Genomic DNA, 20218 nt, shown 5'->3' on the forward strand with positions numbered 1-20218 from the left:
TCAACAGAAAAAAATAATATTTTGTTTATTTTTCAGTGTGATTTTAATCACCAAGGCCTTGCATGTTAAATATGTAAAAGAAACACTGCCTGATCTTCTACCATAACAGCCTTCATTAAACATAGATCAGAGGCTGTTCTTATATTAATTGGGTCATGCCTTCTCAGTATTACACACCATTTTGTTTACAACTAAAGCCTTTCTTTAAAAATAATCTTACTGAAGAGAAAAAAAATAAAGAGATACTCTTTTACCCGACACACTGTTATCTTTAGGGTCCCTCTGAAGTTTTAGACGAGTGTGGGGAAATGGGTAATGCATTGATTTCATCTGAAACAGTAAAACCAGTGTAAATTTGGCAGATCAAATCATCAAATTACAAAAAAAACAACAAAAACAACATTCTGAGCATGAATAGGTGGTCCCGTATGTGTCTATGTGTAGAGAGAGAGAGAGAGAAAGAGAGAGAGAAAGGGAGAGAGAAAGAGAGAGAGTAGTTATTTTGTTTAGATGTACTGTATGTACAGTATAGCTTTCTACCTGTCTACTATCCAGCTGTTGACCATTCTTTTGGCCAGGACGTCCAATGCGTGGTTTATCAAACCAGTCGCTCTCCTCTTGCCTTAGGTGGTAAGCTGTTGGGGTAGGAAATTAAGTGGTATATTCTTTATTCTTTATCACAAACACACACAGCTCCTTTGAGCACACCACATGCTTGTCTGGACATGCAGACACACCCCTGAGTATCGATCAGCATGCTTTGGAAGTGAAACGGAACTCTCCCGCGTAGAACTGACACCCAGAACAGTCCCACAAACCACCACCACATACACACCAAAATAGACAAACACACCCCTATGCATTATGCACACGTACACAAACACACACACACACACACACACACACACACACACACACACACACACACACACGCAGAGTTTGTTTTTCTCTCTGGAAGTCAGAGAAAAGATGCCTTCCACACTTCTGCTTGAATATTCTGGAGTATTATGTAACCACTCACTCGAGTGTCCTATTGGTATATTGATGGTCAGAACATTACTACACTACATTATTTACCTCGGGGATTGACTTTACGCCTAACATACATGTTATAACCATGTCATGACAGATGTTCCTATCTTATCATAAGTTGATGAAAGTCACTGTTCAATGATTTAGCAGATCATTATCAAAGATTGTCATGACAGCTTTCAACATGATGACGTGATATTTTTATATGGCATCCAGAAATTCTGCCATGGTAATTACTAAAAATGGCAACACGACACTGTCATGTCATTTCATATTGACCATTATGATGAACATCAACAGGATATGATATAGTCCATGACATGTTTATGACATGGTTGTATCACTCTCATGACAGGGGGTTCAGGGGAAGTATTTTTCTTCAATCCTACACAAACCTGACTCAATAATGAACTACTGCCTCTTCACAGTAGTATCTGCCATACTGCCAGACATTGATTAAATTGTAAGTGGTTTGGAATACTTTGCAATGATATAACTCTTACATGACATGTTTGAAATTACACTATTTATGTATAAAAAGTTGATTAAACAGAAATCATTTGATATCATTTTGTTGAGGCTTCCTGTTGTGGTTGAAAATACAATTCCATTATATTCCATTATCACTGGAACATTCTTATAATTCTGGATGAGCCATGCAATAGACTTTGACTTCCCTAAGGGAGGAATTATTATGTGATGTTGATAACAAGAAAAAAAAACATTCAAATAGACTAGAATATATTTCTGGAAGAATTGCTTTTGTATTCATCTCTGCTCTGGAGGTAGCACACCCCCTCAACAAGCACTCTCATTGAAAATCAGGATGGAGAGCCTCTCTGTGCAAGCACATTTCTCTCCCAATTCTTTAATGTCGGTCCTGAGAGAGTGAGATGGAAGCTGGCAGTGGGAGCTTGTTTGGCTGAATCGCACCGAGGACTTTATGTTCCCTACATCTGCAAGTGTCTCATTAAATCTCACACTCTCCATCCATTTGCAGGCCACCGGAAAGCATCCGACGTGATGAGCACCAGGCGATCTACGTGTAAGTGAATGGTGCTGTGATGTATACGAGGCACCAGAGGAGGGTGAAGGCCTCAACACAAGCACATCTGGCATTCAGACAAATTGTGGAAGTGATTTAACAAACATATGCATTTATGTACAGTATGTATACATGGTATGCATGACCAGGTCTTCAGGAACATACCTACAGTGTACGCAAGAGGGCATGAATATGAATGCCAGAATGCATGGGTCTGAAAATACCACAGGGGAAATGCCCAGCACTGACTATGACATGTATGGGTGTGGTGTAAATATGCTGTATGGGGGACTTTGAATGTCATTGTGCAGTTTTCAGTGTTTTCTCACCTTCTATATTCCAGCTAGGAACTCCTGCGGTGATGAAAGTTATATTTTAGAGGTTTTTGTTAGGCAGTATCCATGACAAAACGTTTCTAGATCCAGTGCTGACTGTGTCTGGTGGTGCTATAAGGCTTCTACTGCTATAAATGCTCATTTTGTGAACATTCAACTGTAGCGACCAATGCAGCTGTTTGACATGCACTTCCTATTTTTGTGAAACATGCTTTATGGGTCTTGGTGCAAACAGAGGTACTCCTAAAACATTCAAAAATGTCCAAAATTTCTAATATTGTTGTGCTCTGTCCTTATGTCTCAATTGATTTATCTAGAAACCATGCACACCTGATTATAGGTTAATTATAAGGTAGCAATGTACTAGCATGTTTGTATTGTGCTACGCATACAGTACGTTGGAAAAATGCAGTGGTCAGCAGCTTACTCTAACAAATATGCATACAGGACACAGGGCAGAGCATCAGATCCAGTTAAAACTTCTTTGAAAGACCCACAGTCCCCTACATTTGCAGTGTATCCTAGTGTGACTCATAGACGAGGTCTTTCAAAGAGGTTAATTTCTCGAGGGAAATACAGTTGAGCAACAGTTAAGCATTAGAGCATGTTAACATACCTGGGAGGGTTGTGATAACATTCTTGGTTTCTACAGTAAAGGCATCACACTAGCTGCGTAAATATCACGATGACTAATGCATATTTGTCAACACCAGAAGTGATAAAATAGGGCTGCATTGTGCCTGTGATCATTCAGAAGGTGGGTCGGTGTGGGTCTTAGGATTTAGAAATGTGATACTAATACTGTACCGTGTGTGATACTCGAAAGATACTCATGAAAGAGTGTGGGATCATCTCTGCTCAATATCAGCAGGGGGTCACTTAGTGCTGAAAACCAAGGCATACGCAGACTTTTATATCTATGACACTGAGCAACGATAGCCTACTATTGTAGTTTTATATCAGTGGCATCAACTGAGCAAAGAATAACTCTCTGTTGAAAACTGACCTGATGGTACCTTGGTTTGAGCGATAAAACAATATTTGGTAACACTTTATAATAACTACACACAATTCATCATTTATTAAGCCTTTGTTACTTATTAGTTAATGGTTTGTTCATCATTAGTAATTTCTTGTTCATACATAATTTATCATCAGTAAAGCATTTGTTCACACAATTATAAATGGTTTGTTCATAGTAAATACTGTAAGCCTATCCAAAAAATATGTTTGTAAACATGATTTATACTTAATAAGTAATGAAACAACCACTTATAATGAAATCACTTTCTTATTATCAGTTGCAAACTATTACAAAATGCTTTGTTCATCATTTGTAAAGCATTGTTCCTATGTTAATTCTCATAAATAAAGTATTTGTACACACAGTTATAAATGGTTTGTTCATAGTAAATAAGCCTATATCTAAAATATGTTTATGAATTATTGTTAATGCATTTTGCAATAATATTTTGTTGATGAAGTAATATTTCCATTATTTAACAGTTGTTACATACACATGCACTAATGATTAGTTAGGGTGAGGATACATATTTTATTATAAACCACTTCCTAATACTATAATTCATGATTAACTCAGGAGTTACAAGTGGTTAGTTAATGATATTTTGTGAGATTATCTAAAGTGAGGACTTTCTATGCCTTGCAACACATTTTCAAATGAGTTGTAAAGATTACATTCACATTCATTCATTTAGCAGACAAGCAACGTACACATGTCAATTAAATTGAAGGTCATTGACATAACAGTGAAAGCCGGGAATAAACCCCCAACTTTTCAGACTACTGCATGCTAGTCCTGCTCCTTATCCACTACACTACCTTGGCCCAGACAGAAACCCCTACAACTATGCAAGAGTTTCAGTTTGTAGTCTTCTACTACACACTGTTATTAAACATCTGTAAACTATTATTAAATGCTGTATTCTTTGTTTGTAAAGAATTATTCCTACATTAATTCTCATCTGTAAATCATGTTTATTAGAGCCGCGGAGAGGAAATGGCACAAATCCAAACTAGCTGACGACCTCAAAAACTACCAGACACTCCTGACCTCCTTCTCAGCCAGCATCACTGCTGCTAAGACTGCTTTCTACAATGACAAAATCAACAGCGCTACAGACACTCTAAAACACCTGGTCTACAACCAGCCCAAAAGGGCACATGTTACCCCGCTGCTCATCCAGCTACACTGGCTACCTATGGCGGCCCGCATCAAATTCAAGTCTCTAACGCTTGCCTACAAAGTAGTCTCCGGTTCTGCTCCCACCTACTTGAATGCCCTCACCACCGGTACGCTCAAGCCAATCCAAACTTTTCTCATCTGTTGTTCCTCGTTGGTGGAACACACTGCCAGTTCCTACAAGGGCAGGGACATCCTTTTCCACTTTCAAAAAACTCCTGAAGACCCAGCTCTTTAGAGAACATCTACTCTCATAGCAACACTTACAACAAGTCTTACTGATCCTAGCACTCACCAGCCGCTTTAAACTGACAAGTAACTGTTAAAAAAACAGCACTCACCGACGCACTTATTCTTACTGTACTCTAATGTTTTTTTAAACTGTCCTAAAATTGTGAGAATTGTTCTAATACTTACTGTTTACCATATTGTTAGTCGCTTTGGTTAAAAAAGCGTCAGCCAAATGTAATGTAATGTAATGTAATGTAATGTAATGTTTACACATAGTTAAAAATGGTTTGCTCATAGTAAATACGCATATCTATATTGTATTTTTGAATTGACTGTTGTAATACTACTGGGCAGAGGTAGTGTAGTGGATAGGGAGCCAGGTTAACATGCAGTAATCCATAAAGTTAGGGGTTCAAACCCTGGCATCCACCTATGTGGCCTTGCCCTTTAATTTCATTGACATGTGTAAGTCGCTTTGGGTGAAAGTGTCGGCTAAATTAATAAATGCATGTGTAAACTTTATAACTCATTTGTAAATGTGTTGCAAGGCATAAAACATCCTCACTTTAGATGAGCTCACAAAATATCATTAACTAACCACTTGTAACTCCTGAGTTAATTATTAATTATAGTATTAGGAAGTGGTTTATAAAATATGTATCCTCACCCTAACTAATCATTAGTGCATGTGTATGTAACAACTGTTAAATAATGGAAATATTACTTAATCAAAAACATATTATTACATCATTTATTAAGTATTAACAATAATGTATAAACATATTTTAGATATAGGCTTATTTACTATGAACAAACTATTTATAACTGTGTGAACAAATGCTTTACTGATGATAAATTAGAAATTACTAATGATGAACAAACCATTAACTAATAAGTAACAAAGGCTTAATAAATGATGAATTGTGTGTAGTTATATTAGTAGTTATATTAGTAATTATAAAGTGTTACCTAATATGTACATATTCTTTTCTTAGTGTTTTATTCCCTCAACTCATGACCTGGAGAATATTACCTGTTCTCTACAGATTTATCATGTGGCTGAAAATGGTTTTTTTGCACATAATGTCTTTTGCATATTTAATTAAATCTATTTTAATCCCAGAAACAGTCATGTGGGAAGTTTGAAGTGTGCTCAGAAGAAGTGTAAAACAAGGCTGACGATCTTATGATGTGAAAAATTATAAAATATTTCAGAATCAATCACAACCAACAGCAAACATGCAAATGAGCAAATTAGACATCAAACAAATGCATGCAAGTTCATTTCTGCTTTATTTCTCTCTCACGCTTCAACTCTCTCTCTCTCTCTCTTTTTCTCTCTCTCTATTCATCTTTCACATGCACACACACACACACACATAAACAGAAGATATAATGACATGCAACAATGCAGAATGATTAAATGACAACGGAAAAGACAGTAATAAAGGAAGGAGCTTTTTTGTAAAAAAAACAAACAAAAAAAACTCAGCCTAAGGAATGGCCTTAGAGACTTTAGACTTAGAGATTTTTTAAGCAAATCAAATGTCCCATATAGGCTACCACATAATCCAATCCTGAGCTAATACACAAAGGAAGGGGTTTTGAATTTACACAATTCAGCTGGAGCAGTAGTTATGGGAATTAATGACATTCACTCAAAGTGAGCAAGACAGTCCAGTAAATACACAATCAAATCTGTGACCTTTATGCCAAGGCACTGGCCTTAAGGCTCCATGACTCAGCGTAAAAACCTCTGTGGTCAGCAATCCATAACTGCCTGAGGAATGCACTGAGCACATATTTCTTTATCAAACTGTTGACCGACTTTTACAGTATATGACACAAATTGAAATAATATAACATGGATAATCATTTTTGGTACAATGCTGGATAGTGTTAGAACTATGGGGTCATGCCTGCTAATATCTACATATATACAAAAAATGTGACAATATATCTTATTTTGGGAGGAAAGGTTTCCCTTTAAGCTAATATATTGTCTGTTCTGAATGGCACCTTCAGCTTAACCGTTATACCCTCAACCTAATTTTGATTTAAGCATCAAGCTACTTATCATTAGTGAATTACAATTACCTTAAAATGTACAGACATTATGTTTGGAAAAAAAAAACATGAATGACTTAAATAAAGCATGAAGATAGTTTGATTAAGAGAAGAACACACACATAGAACAGATTCACAAATAAATATTTGTGTCTCAGAAGAGAAAAGAAGTACAACATATACATCACTTGACACACTTGACAATCTAAATGCAATGTCTTACAGAAGCAAGATGAAAGCATGGCAAACAGGAAGTGAATCATCATGCACTTAAAGCAGACACACACAGATATGAACACAATTAGGTCCATGCATGAAGCGCATATCCACAGGATTTGGAGACAGGCTTAGAGCAAATTTACCTTCACTGTCAGACATGGCACCCTGCAGGTCATCCATGATGAAGGCTATGTCGCGGTCGTACCCGCGGGTCCTGGACTCCTCCCGCATATGCTGCTGGACCTCAGGGAGGGAGTGGCTTGAGCCAAACTGGTCCCGAGAGTCAGCCGAAATTGGGGGGAGTGGGCCGGCTGATGCTCGAGCCATACCCATGGGCTGACCGACTGGACTCAATGGGCTCTCTTCCTCAGAGTTCTGGGCCACTATTGGGATGCGTCCTCTGCTCTGGCTGATGGGAAGGCTGGTTGGTTTGGCTCTGGCTGAACCAAATGATGTGTCCATACCCTCACCTTCACTCTTTAACCTAAGTGAGGAACTGGACAGGTCTCTTTTTATGGAAAGGTCAAGTCCGTACACAGAGGATGGCCGGGACGAAGGTCTAGAGCGAGTACCACTAGGGTAGGTGCCGTCATCTTGTAATGATGATCTCAACCCTGGGCTGAGGTTGAGAGACTGTCCCAAGTTTAAAGACTGCGCCAGGTTAGCTCCTAAAGTAGAGCCCAGATATTTCTGTTGCTCTGCTACGTTCTTCCTCAACCCAAAGGTAATTTCGTCTTGAAGAAGCCGAGCCCTGGTGGCCAGCCCACCCACCGAGGACCCGGTTGATGCTAAAAAATGACTGTAGTCTGGTTCAAGATCCCTGCTTTCCTGAATGGGGGAAAACTTTGTAATTTTTGGGTCCATTAGCGCTGCTTTTTTCTGCTTTAACTGCTTCTGGTACAGGACAGAGGCAGGGAGCTGTTTAGCAGCCTGCTTCTCCAAGGTGAGCCTGCTGATGCTGTATTTCTCTGACTTAGGGAAGTGTCTGTAGCTGCTGTCACTTGGCAAGTAATGTGGCAAGCCAGTGAGGGGATCCAGACCCTCTGTACCCCGCCGGAACTCTTGCTTAATCTGTTGCTTCAGAAGTTTAAGTTCATATGGCTCCTCCATTGAGTCCTCCTCAGTCTTTCCATAGGAGAGCCTCCCGGAGCCAAGGAAGTCAGCCACTTCTGCTGTGCGCCGCACCTCTGCTGCACGGAGCAGGCGGTCAGCCTTAGTCATGTCTTTATCTGGGATGGTGAAGCTGGAACTGAGTCCAGAAGAGCCCTTTGTGAGCTCACCAATGTCATCAATCAAAACATAGTTCCTAGCATTGTGGTGGTCAATGTCTGTGTAGAAGGACTCAGCTGAGATACTGGACATTGGGCTGCTGGCCATGCTGCCCCTCTCCTCCAAGGCCATCCTAAGGTCTAGGTTGCTGTACTTCCCCCCGAGCTGAGAAACGCCATATGTGCTTTCAGTGGAGGAGGGGACCATCAGGAGTGGCTGGTTGTGAATCACCTCATAGTTGGTGGTGATCTTCGGCTCTAGTTCTGAAATGGCGGACTGCCTTGGCTTTTGCTGCATCATCATCAGCTGAGAGGCATGTTGGTAGCCTGTCTGCTGGGACTGCTGAAGGCTCGGCACTGAGGAGTACACAGACTGGGTCTGATAGGGGGACACCTGCTGATGGTAGACAGACTGCTGCTGGTACAGCGTTTGCTGGGGGTAATGGCTGTCTGCTTGGGTCTGAGGGGCATACTGATAGTATTCTCCATATTGGGACTCGTTGTCAGTCTGTGCTGGGATGAACTGGTTGAATTCGGATTGTGGAGCAGTTCGTGGTCTTTCAAGCCCCCGGCCATTACGCCTCGCCTCCCTGATATTGCTGACCTCGCTATCTGACATGTAGTCTCTTTCCTCTGCCACCCCTTGCAAATAAGCCCTTTCTCTCTTCTCCCTCTCTTTTAACAAAGCATCTTTCCTACGATTGATGCCCATCTCTAGGTACCTCAATTTGGCATCAATTTCTTTCTCTTCCTCATCAAGTTCTGCCTGTTTCTTGCGGAGCTTGGAGGATTCCCTCTCCACCAGGTCAAGCTCCTTGTCGATGTCCTGCAGGATTTTGGCACGAGCCATAGTGGTATTCCTACACATCCTTCTTCGAGCTGAGCCAGTGCTATACCCAGATGGTCCAACAATGTTATCTTCCTCTGGTGGAGGGTGTGGCAGGGTACGCTTGACTTTTTTCTGAGAACCATAAGGTGTGCCACTCTGTGAACCTTTGCTCTGCAAAATAACAAAACAAACAGCACTGTTAATTACAACCATTTCTACTCAATGCAATATGAGGCTACATAAATGATCACAGCATATGATAGATGGACATTAGACTGGAATACTTACAATGCAAAACAATGATTACAGATTTTCAATCATTTAAGATTTACTCACCGCATAGTTCTCAGAGTAATGGTAGGTGGATGTCATTCTGTCTTCAGTAGTTGGGCTTAGAGACTTGTCAGACAGGGATCTTTGTGAAGGCTTTAGTGATCTAGGACTGCCTGGGGAGTGCCTTGAATGTTCAACAGTGAGCATCTTCTGTCCACCTTTGCCTGACTTGCTATACTCTATGGACTTATTTGGAGACATAGGTGAGACGGGAGAATACAGAACTTTTGGGGACTTTGGAGTGGAGCCAGTGCCATCTGCTTTGAGATGGGTGGTTATACCAATCTCTATGGGACCCGTGTGCGATGATGATTCATCAGAGTCAGACTCTTCTCCTCTGAGCTGTCTTCCAGTCCCAGGGAAATCAATCTTGGTGTCGAGGTGTGCTCGCACAGGTGAACGCCTAATGGTTCCAGAATGATCTGTCTGAACTGATATCTCAGCTACTGTCTGTATGGCAATGCTAGAGACCTTAGAAGACTTGCATTTCTCAGAATCTCCATATTTACTCGATCGAGACTTCCGCCTGCTTCTGATGGGAGTGTCCCATTCATCCTGGTCTTCATCGTCAGTCTGAACGCAACTGTCCACACTTCTCCTATTCCTTCTTCTCCTGCCAGGATATGGCTTTTCATTACAATCTTCATCATCAGTCTGCACACCACTGTCAACAATCTTCTTGCCACTCACTGCAAGTGCGGAGTCGGTTTTAGCATCTTTAATAACTCTTGCTGATTCAGGAATGCCTTCAGTGGGAGCAGTGCCCAAGATCTGTTGGTCCTGACCAGGTACTAAGGAGGGCGTTGAAGTGTCATCCTTAACAGGCCAATACTGGCCATCACCTCTGCCAATATATTGCTGGTGCAGGAAACGTGTGTCTGTATTGATTGGAGGGGACCTGCCTTCCAGTGTGTCTCGGCCATATGGGTATATTTTCTGTTCATCCAGTTGTTGTTGCAGCTGCTGCTGAAGTTGTTGGATCTGCTCAAGCTGCACTTGCTGCTGGGCGAAAGTCTCCTGTTGCAGGATCAAGTGGGCTTGACGCTCCTCTTCCTGCTGTAACAGCAACTGATGCTTCATGTTCTGCAACTCTTCAATCTCCTTCTGGACAATCATCTGCTCCTGCTCCCGGAACCTCTGGATTTCTTGCCTTTCCCACTCAAGCTCTTCAGCAAGGCATAACTGCTTCAACTTCTCCAACTCAAGGAACTCACGCTCAGCATAATACTGTTGATCCTTGCCATCATCAAAACCAGGGAAGTTCGGGGAGAGCAAAGTGTCCAGTGAGGCTGCTATGGCTTCAAGGGTTGCATCAGAATATATTTCAGGGTATGGTGCCATACCTGGGAAAAGGTTGGCAAGGACTGCAGGCAAAATCTCTTTGGAAAGTCCAGTCTCATGTGAAATGATCTGACCAGCAGCTGTTACTGGTATGAACCCATAAGGGGTAGGGACATTTTGTAAAGTTGAGAATGCCTCTATAGTGCTACTTGGTTGTAATTCGACCAAATCATTGTATGTTGAAGTGAATATTGACCCTGGCTGAGTGGTTATTGCATAAGTGGATGGAATGGGCTCAGCAATAGATGAATAAACAATTCCATTTGTTGACCTTAGCACACTCTGATGTGCAGTGGTGATGATGGTAATCGCTCTGGTGCCTTTGCTTGAGTAGTCCAAAGCTTCATCTGCTGTATAATCAAAAATATATATATAGATATATATATGATCTTAAGCTCATTCTTCATCAGTGATTAAATACGAAAGTATTGGCATGCAATATATCAAAAAGAAAAACATGAATGAGAGTAGTAGTAGAGAAGTAATGCATGCACATTTTTCATGCTTATTCTTTAGCATGAAGCAAAGCCAAAACACTGTGGGAAAACACGCAGGCACATGCAAGCATCTGTGTGAAAAAGAAAAAAAGACAAAAATTAAGCAAAACAGAACAGAAATCAATATTTACATTTAATGAGAAAATGGGAAAGGAACAAAGAGGGACCACATGCAAAAGATGACATGAAGACAAAATCATACTCACCAGTAGACATTTTTGCTGAAGTCAAGTCTATGGCACCGTCTGAAGCTCCATTGTGGTAACCTAATCCATTTTTACCTTCGTGGTAGAAGAGTCCAGCCTCAGAGAAATTGTTATCTGAAACTGAGCTTTTCATGTTACTAAGGTCTGTGATGCCAAGGGTTGTAGCAGTGCCATACTGGTAATGATCATCTCTGTAGCCAAACCGATTGTCAGGCATTGTGGTGGCGGGTTGCTGTGTTCTGCAACTCCCTGTGAAAGGAAGTTTGTAGATGACATCACAGCAGATAGCCCTTCGGCCTGCTGTGAGATCCACAGGGGTCCCATCATCCTCCACTATTGTGGTCACCACACCTGAAGAGGTGGTCAGAGCCACCATAACAGGCTTGGATGTGGTAAGATCAACGGCTGAAGCGTATGCCTCTGTGTGAGCTGGAATAAGGGGTGGAACACCAGTAGAGTCACTCATTATGCCCCCAGGTGCAATTGTTACAGGTGTGGTTGCACTTGACATGCTCTCTACAGTCCCATAGGATAGATTAACAGGAATTTCCATGCTTGTTGTGACTTTAGGATGGGAATTTACTGGTCTATATACTATCTGTGCAACAGGTTTGCATGGTGTGTAGGTTGTGAGTGGAAGAGGCATAGAGGTAGCATTGCCCAAATCCAGTGGTTTTTCAGTAGTGTTGTTATACGAAGCAATGGTGGCGGAGCAAGTGACTATTGTGATGCTATCCGTTACAACAGAGAGCGTTGTAGCTGGTGTAATCTCTGCACTCAGATTTACCACCTCTGGCTGAACAGCTGTTGAATGCCGCCCACTGGAATCACTTGAGAAAGACTGCCGGCTGGATTCAGGAGCTGTCAAGTCCATGCCTTTGTCAGTCATGGTGACACTGACTTTTGAAGTGCAAAGATCAATGACATCTCCTGGGTAGTGAATCCTTCCATTCTGTTTTGGCTTTGATTGGACTTTGATGGGAGAGGTCTCTGGTTCCATAACAACACTAGCACTGGGTGATACTGGGGCAGGTTCTTCAGGCATTATTTCTTGTACAACTGAAACCATAGTTGTTCTCTGCACTTCAGTTGTAACAACTTGAGTCACTACCTTGGGCATTGTTTCAGGCTGCTGCTCTGTAGTTGAAATTGCAGAGTACACTTGACTTACACTTGAAACAACTTTTTCTGGCCCTATTATTTCTTCACTTGCTATTGATTGTGTGAATTGAGTATATGTAACTGGTGCCACAGGAGCAGTAGGTGGTTCTGGCATGAGTGGCTCTTGATCTTCTGCTGGTGGTGCAAATTGATGAAATGCACCAGGAGGAACAGTTTCACTCTGTCCCATGGTTGCATATTGGAATGGAACTTGGGCTGGGTAGGCATTTGGTTGCTCTTGTTGTGATGGGGGAAGAACTGTAGCTGTGTGTAGAGGTCTTTGTTGCATTGGTAGAAGTGTTTCAGGTTGTTGTTGTTGCTGCAATACAGGTTGACCATCAACAAATGTGATCAATTGTTCTTGAGTAAAAGGTGGAATGGCCACAGGTTCAGTTGGTTGTTGCTGTACCATTGGCTGAGCAGCGACATGTCCCATCAGCTCTTGTGTTATGGGTTGAGCAACTAAAGTTGCTACTGCATGTTGTTGTGATATAAGCTGAGCTGGGATAGTGTCTACTGGTTGTGGTGGCACAGACTGAAGAGCTGACATTGGTTGTTGATATGATACGGGCTCGACAGCCACATACGTGATTTGTTTTTCTGCTACAGGCTGAACAGCCACAGGTACAACTGGCTGTTGTGATATCGGTTGAACAGCCACCGGTACAACTGGTTGTGGTGATATCGGCTGAACAGCCACAGGTACAACTGGTTGTGGTGATATCGGTTGAACAGCCACAGGTACAACTGGTTGTGGTGATATAGGCTGAATAACTGCATGTGGAACTGGCTGTGGTGATATAGTCTGCACAACCACAGGTGAAACTGGTTGTGGTGATATAGGTTGAACAGCTACAGGTAAAACTGGCTGTGGTGAGATGGACTGAATAGCTGCAGGTGGAACTGGCTGTGTTAATACAGGTGGGACTGGCTGTGGTGATATAGTCTGAGCAAACACAGGGGGAACTGGTTGTGGTGATACAGGCTGAACACCCACAGGCATCATTTGTTGTGCTACAAGTGGAGCAGCCAGAGGTTGATTTTGCTGTGGGATGGATGTAGCTTCCACAGGCACAAAGGCCACAGGCTGTTCCTGCAATATGGCCTGGGTAGTAACAAATGCAGCTGTTTGTTGTGGTTGTTGCCTCAGTATTGTATCAGAAGCAATTTCAGTTGGTTGCAACTGAGATTGAGCAGCCACAGGTACCATCGGTACTGGTGGTGGTATTGCAGGCTCCGATGCCAAAGAGGGCATTGGTTGAGGCTGAGCAGCCATATCTGCCAAAAGTGGAACAGCTTCTTCAGGTTGGGGCTGTGATGCAGGTGGAGCTGCCACCAACTGCTCCATTTCTATGGTTACTGGTTCAGCAGGTACAAATATGTGTGTTAGTTCTGCTTGTGTTGGTGTGGCTATTATGCACACTCTTGGGTCTGCTTGTTGTGTTGTAGCTATTCCTGCCACTGATTCCATTTGTACTGCCACTGGTGGAGGCGGTACTGCCACAACTGTGTCTACAGGTCTTGGTGGTGGAGGTGGAGCTGATACAACCATTACCTCACGTTTTGGTACTTGTACATCTATGGATGTAGCCATAATCTGTTCTGTTTGGGGCACTGGTGCAGGAGGGAAGGGGACCTGCTGTGGTTTTGGTTTTGGCAGTGGTGCTGCTGAAACTGACCCTGTTAGACTTGAGAATGGAAGAGATCCGCGCCGCAATGGGGCCTGAGTGGTTATCCCTTCAACAGGTGATCCTGGCTCCGATGGCAAAGTTATCACCACATAAGTCTCCAGGCATCTTGCAAACCTGGGTGACAAAGGAGACTTAGGAGACGTTGCACTGAACTTAGACTGGACAGGGGTTGTCAGACTAAATGACAGTGCATTAGGTGGTTCTCTGGTTCTTGGTAATGTGGCAGCTTTAGGTAGATCAGGCAGAACCCTTTGAACAGGAACAGGCTGAGGAGACAGTGGAGGGCGGACAATTTCCCCTGGCCTGTGAGTGAACTTTAACCCTGCTGGAATGCAGGTTGGCTTGGGAGGAACTGGGGGTGGTACAATGGGTTTAGGAGTAGGAGTGACTGTTTGTTTCACTACAGGGGGTTCTGATGGAGTATCAACTATGACAGAAGCAGGCGGTGCCTTGATCCATGCTGCTGCTGAGACAGGTTGTACTGAAGGAGTCAGTGGTGGCTCTGAAACCCCTTCTTTGCCCTGAGAGACAGTATTCACTGTGTTCAATGGCTTGGGAGCTACTGGTGGAGCAGACACTTGTACTGATGTTGAGGGTGTGGACAGCACAGCAGTAGTGACTGGAGCTTGAGCAGATGGCTGAGCTGGAGCAGATGGAATACAAGTGGTAGGTATCTGAGCAGTGACTTCCTCACCAGGGCCAGCAGCTGCTAATGCAATTGAATTTGCCACAATCTCCTGTGCAGACTGATTGATCACTGATATGTTCTCAAATGAAGCACCACGGGGCACAATGATGACCACATGCCCTTGTCTAGTCTGGACAGTGGGCAAAATCTGTGGAGATGCAGATGTGGGAGAGAGTGCAATTGTTCTAGCCTCTTGCTGTGGTTGCATACCTTGGATTCCTGATTGTATGTCCACTACCACAGACTGCAGTGGGTGTGTTCCAAAGGCTACTGTAGTAGTTATAGTTGGAGACACAACTGGGGCAGCTGCTGGAAGTGCAGCTGGAATAACTGTTGGAGCCACAGCCACTGTGGGGGTCTGGGGTTGTGAGACAGTAGAAGGTAATGGGGGTGGAGGGGGTTGTGACGGTCTTTGAGCTATTGGGATAGCTGCATTTAATTCCTCTGCAGATGGGCTGTGGGCTGGCATTTGGATTAAAACTGAGGCAGGTGGTTGTGTTGTAGGCAGAGAGGGAGGAGGAGGGCGAGGAGGGGCAGTAGGAACTGCTACAGCTGCAGGTGGAGCAGTGACTGGTTCCGGCACTACTGCTGTAGCAGCAGCTGATGCAGGTGCTGGTGGAGTTGCCACTGAAGCAGCAACAGACACTGAAACAGGAATCTGCTCCTTGGCTGGCAGGATAGTTGGGGCTGATGTTGATGCTGAGGCAATAGCAGTGGTAGGGACTGGTGTTGGAACTGCAGTTTGAGATGAGGAAGAAACCAAATCTGGCATCTGTACAACTACATGAGTTGGGTCGGGCACAGTTGATGTTACGGCTCTGTGGACTGGCACAGGAACTGGTGATGGAGTAACAGCTGTTGATTGAACTGCTTGGGCAGGTGCTACCTGAGGTACTGGAGCAGAAGGTGGGTGAGGAAGAGGTTCTTCAGTTGGAGCTGAGGTTGGTGATGACTCAAGATTTGGCATTTGGACAGTGACAGGACCTGGGATTGGTGCTTGAATTGATGATGCTGGCTTTTGAGCAGAAGCTGTGACCTGGGGTGGGGCTGGACATGGTGGCAGAACAGCAGCCTGACTTTGAGTCAGAGGTAATACAGGTGGGCGTGTCTGATCTGACACTGTTACTGCACTTGGAGGTGCTTGGGCTGGAGGTAACTGCACAACTGGCTTAGGTTTTACAGCTGGCTTGGATATAGAAGATGGTGTTGAAACTGGAGCTGGAGCAGACACTATATCTGGGCTGGAAACTATTACTGGCTTGGGAGGTGGGGCAGGAGGTACTTTTGAAACTATGGTTGGAGCTGGGGCAGGAACTGGAACTTTGACAGGAGCTGGGACTGCAGCTGCTACAGTTGGAGTTGGTGCAGAAACCTGTGGTGGAAAAGTTGATGGAACTTCCTTCTTAGATACTGCAAAAGAGGTTGCAGCATGTAAGGGTTCTTTCTGATCTGAGACACATGGTTCAGAGACAATGTCTGGGATTGGAATAATCACTGGAGCCTGGGTTTCAACAACAGCAGGAGAAACAGGAGCAGATACTGGAGTTTGGTCAGATAATGGTGAGGACGAGACTGCAGTGGTCATTGATAAACTTGAATCAGGAGATGAGGAGGAGGGTGATACCTCTGGTGACAGAATTGTGTCTTGTACTGGGATGACTGATCCAGGTCTGGCTTGAGGAACCTCACAAACAACCGAGATAGGCTCTGTATCTGCTGATGCCTCCGCTGATGTTGGCACAGCCACTGCCACTGCCACTGGTTTCTCAAGTTCAATTTCAGCTTCAGAACTTTCTGCACTGGCAGCAATCTGAGGTTCATAACTACTACTGTCACCTTCCTCAGGTTCCTCCTCACCAGAAGAGCACTGAATGATCTTTAGATCTGGAATTGGATAGAGAGATCTTCGAACTGAAGTGGAATCTGGTGGCAGCACTTCTTCTCTTATCTCTTCCTCTTCTCCACTTGAGGGAATAAGTATTACCTCAGGTGAATCATAGGACAGTGAATCTGTTACAGGAGATACTGGACTTGTCTGCGAAGGGCTTGTTCCAGGTGTCAATGATTCTTGCTGTACCTCTAAGTGTGGCTTTCCATCACTACCTATAATTGTCACATAACAAGTCTCAGCTGCTGTGGATGGAGCTATCTCTGGCTGGGACAGCTGTTCATCTGGTGTTAATTTTCCATTTTTCAGCATTTCCTCATACACTTCCTCAGGTGTTCTGAGTTTTTTCATCGACTCTTGTACTGCAAGCATGCTTGCTTCGGACTCCTGATCAGTATGCGATGGCCCTTCAACTAATGACTCATATGCATAGTCTTCAATTGACATACCACCATACAAAGACTCAACAGCAGGTGGTGTGACATCCATTTTGGACTTCATAGCTTTAGCTTTCTGCATCATTTCTTCATAAGCTTGATCTGCACTCTTCAGAGGTTTCTCTGGCAATGTCTCTGCAGACGGAATGTAGGGAGAGATAGATGGCAAGGAGGACTCTCTTTCTATTACTTGAGGTGTCTCCTTGGGGGTAACATCTTCAGCTTCAGATTCAATGCTTGGTGAGAGTTCTGATCCAGATGTCCTGAGCAATTCTTCTTTATTTACCTTTATCCTTATCTTTTCTCTCCTGGGGACCTTCTTGCTCAGCTGCTGATCAACGTCAGTCTGTTTTTCCTGATCTCTGAGCTGGTCTCCCTCTCCAAGAATATCCTCTTCAGAGGAGTCTTCAATGGTGGGAAGTCCTTGGCCATGCTGTCGATGCTTGGCCTTTTTGTGTTTGCCCTCTCCACTTTTTCGTCTATTTCTTGGACTGCTGTCACTGTCCTCATCAAGGGATGATACAGATGTGGGTGATGCTGTTCCTGGTGTAAAGCTAGAAGCATGGAGGCTAGATGACCCATCACCTTTAGACCGGTCATCGATTGAATCAACCAGACTCTCCATTGATGCATCAGCGTCTTCAGTGCTTTGGCGCCGAGGACCCCTGTGCTCCATCATGGCAGCAGCTGTGTCAATGGTCTTAGTATGCTTTGCAGCTTCATTAGAGACATCCATATCCTCTTTGCTGACTGTTTGAGAAAGGGGGACAATATGGATTTTGTCAGAATCAAGATCGTCTGATGATTGGCTGTGATCTGGACTGACATCAAGTTCAACACTAAGTTTTTTCAAGACACGTTTTGGCTTCTCTGTGGCAGCCTCAGCTGTGTCTAGAGGGATTTCTTTCTTTGCACTGCTATCTTCTTCAGATGGTGATAAGTCCACATCTGCACCCATTTCCATGAGCTGCCTACGAATAAATTCCTCATCATCCATTGACTCAGGACTTTCTACTTTGTAGTCTTCACTGTTAGAGGATACAGAACTGACTTTCTTCCTCTGCAATAGGGGCGAAGGCTCACTCTCACTACTATCTTCTATGGAGTCTAATTGCTTTTTAGTGTCAGGTGTATGAGTTGTCAACTTCTCAGTGGGTGCAGTCTTTGTAGCCACCTCACTTGCTTTCTGGATTGCCCTTAGTTCTTCCTCTGCAGAACTATAAGACTCTGGTGAGATCCGCATAATATCCTGTCCCCTTAGGTCCTGCTCTTTACCTTGTATGTCTTTGACATCCTTTACATATAGCTTGTCTTCATCAGATTTGGGGACCTCTGTGGTAGGGCTGCTCTCTACTACAATCTTAACGTCATCCTTCATGATGTTATCTTGGGTTTCTTGTGGTTGAATCTGAGATTTGGGTCCACTTGGTTGCACCTATAGTGACAGAGAGCAGGTTACAATGAGTTACAATGCAACTTATACAGCCATTGTACATACAATAAGAACATACGAAGAACTAACAAGAACAACAAAAACAACAAAAATGACAGGAACAAGACAAGGAATGATGACAAACACAACAGCCCCTCTAACTCAAACAGTGTTTGTGATGGAGGGCTACAGAAGGGGGATCATGAAGAACAGTTCCCAGTGGCTTGGATCTAAGAACCTTTCTTGGTATGTAACAAAGAAAGGTAACTGTGGATGAAATGTAAAACAGTTCTCTGGATATGCCTCATGGTAGCATTTTGGCATATTAAGTCTCTTTTTACATGAATGCCTAACTATGTCATCAATGCATTCAAGAACTGTTACAAGTCTACAGTGTATGACGTTTACCTTTACTTCAGACTCCTCTGTGGATGGTTCCACAGACACTGCTTGTTCTTCTTGTGTGTCAGATAGTTCCTCTATTGAGACCTCTACAGATACAGATTCGCTTGGAGGTATTTTTGCCCATTCAGTTTTCTCCTCTTGAGTGTTAGACACTTCCTCAAGGAGTACCTCTGTGGACATGGGCTGCTGTGTACATATTTCCACAGGATGTGTCACATTCACTTTCATGTCTGATGTTTTTTCTTCTAAGATCTCTAAAGACAAAGAGTCCTCTACAGATATTTCCACAGGCTCTTTATTTTCTTTCTGTTCGTTTGATATTGTGTGACACATAACTTCAGTTGTTTTGTCCATTGTGTCAGATGCTTCCTCTACTAGGACCTCTGTGCACACAATGTCACCTGTGGATACTTCCACAGATGTCATACTGTTCTCTGGTGTATATGGTGGTTGCTCTACAGCGATATCCAGATTCCCCTCTGCATTTTCACTTTGTGTGTCAAGCAGTTCGTCTACATGAACTGCAGTAGAGTCTCCAGTAAAAGCTTCCAGAGGTTTGATTTTTTCATCCACTTTGTCTGAAAGAGCATCTACATTATTCTCAGTTGACAGAGATGTGACAGTGGATTCCGACACAGACTGTGCCTTTTCCTCTTGTGGATCATTTACTATGCTGTGTGTAAATTCATAGTCTTTTGTATATATCACATGCTCTGTAATAATTTCATTCTTATCAGATAGCATATCTACTGTGGTATCACAAATAGTTGTATCTCCTTCTACAGTAATGTCTTTTATGGGAGGCTCTTGGACCAGGACTTCTGAAAGTATCTCTGATTTCTCAGCTTGTATTTCAGATTCAGCTAGAGTGTCAGAGGCCTTTGCTTTAGTTTCAATACATGCATCCTCT

General features: G+C 43.2%; 1 protein-coding gene across 9 annotated transcripts in view; it reads right to left on the minus strand.

Moving 5' to 3' along the window:
- Positions 1 to 20218, minus strand: part of pclob (piccolo presynaptic cytomatrix protein b) — a 79061-nt gene that overhangs the window by 20519 nt on the left and 38324 nt on the right. For 4 of the 9 annotated variants that reach the window (XM_048257653.1, XM_048257652.1, XM_048257647.1 and 1 more), the window contains 7 exons: positions 11607 to 18906; positions 9566 to 11253; positions 7276 to 9400; positions 3220 to 3297; positions 2407 to 2430; positions 541 to 635; positions 255 to 330 (listed from right to left, as the gene is read on the minus strand). In XM_048257653.1, coding sequence (XP_048113610.1) covers positions 255 to 330; positions 541 to 635; positions 2407 to 2430; positions 3220 to 3297; positions 7276 to 9400; positions 9566 to 11253; positions 11607 to 18906 — 11386 coding nt within the window. The other 5 variants (XM_048257655.1, XM_048257649.1, XM_048257646.1 and 2 more) reach the window with 4 other exon arrangements.

This window comes from Alosa alosa, chromosome 11, assembly GCF_017589495.1.
Source record: "Alosa alosa isolate M-15738 ecotype Scorff River chromosome 11, AALO_Geno_1.1, whole genome shotgun sequence".
NCBI lineage: Eukaryota > Metazoa > Chordata > Actinopteri > Clupeiformes > Clupeidae > Alosa > Alosa alosa.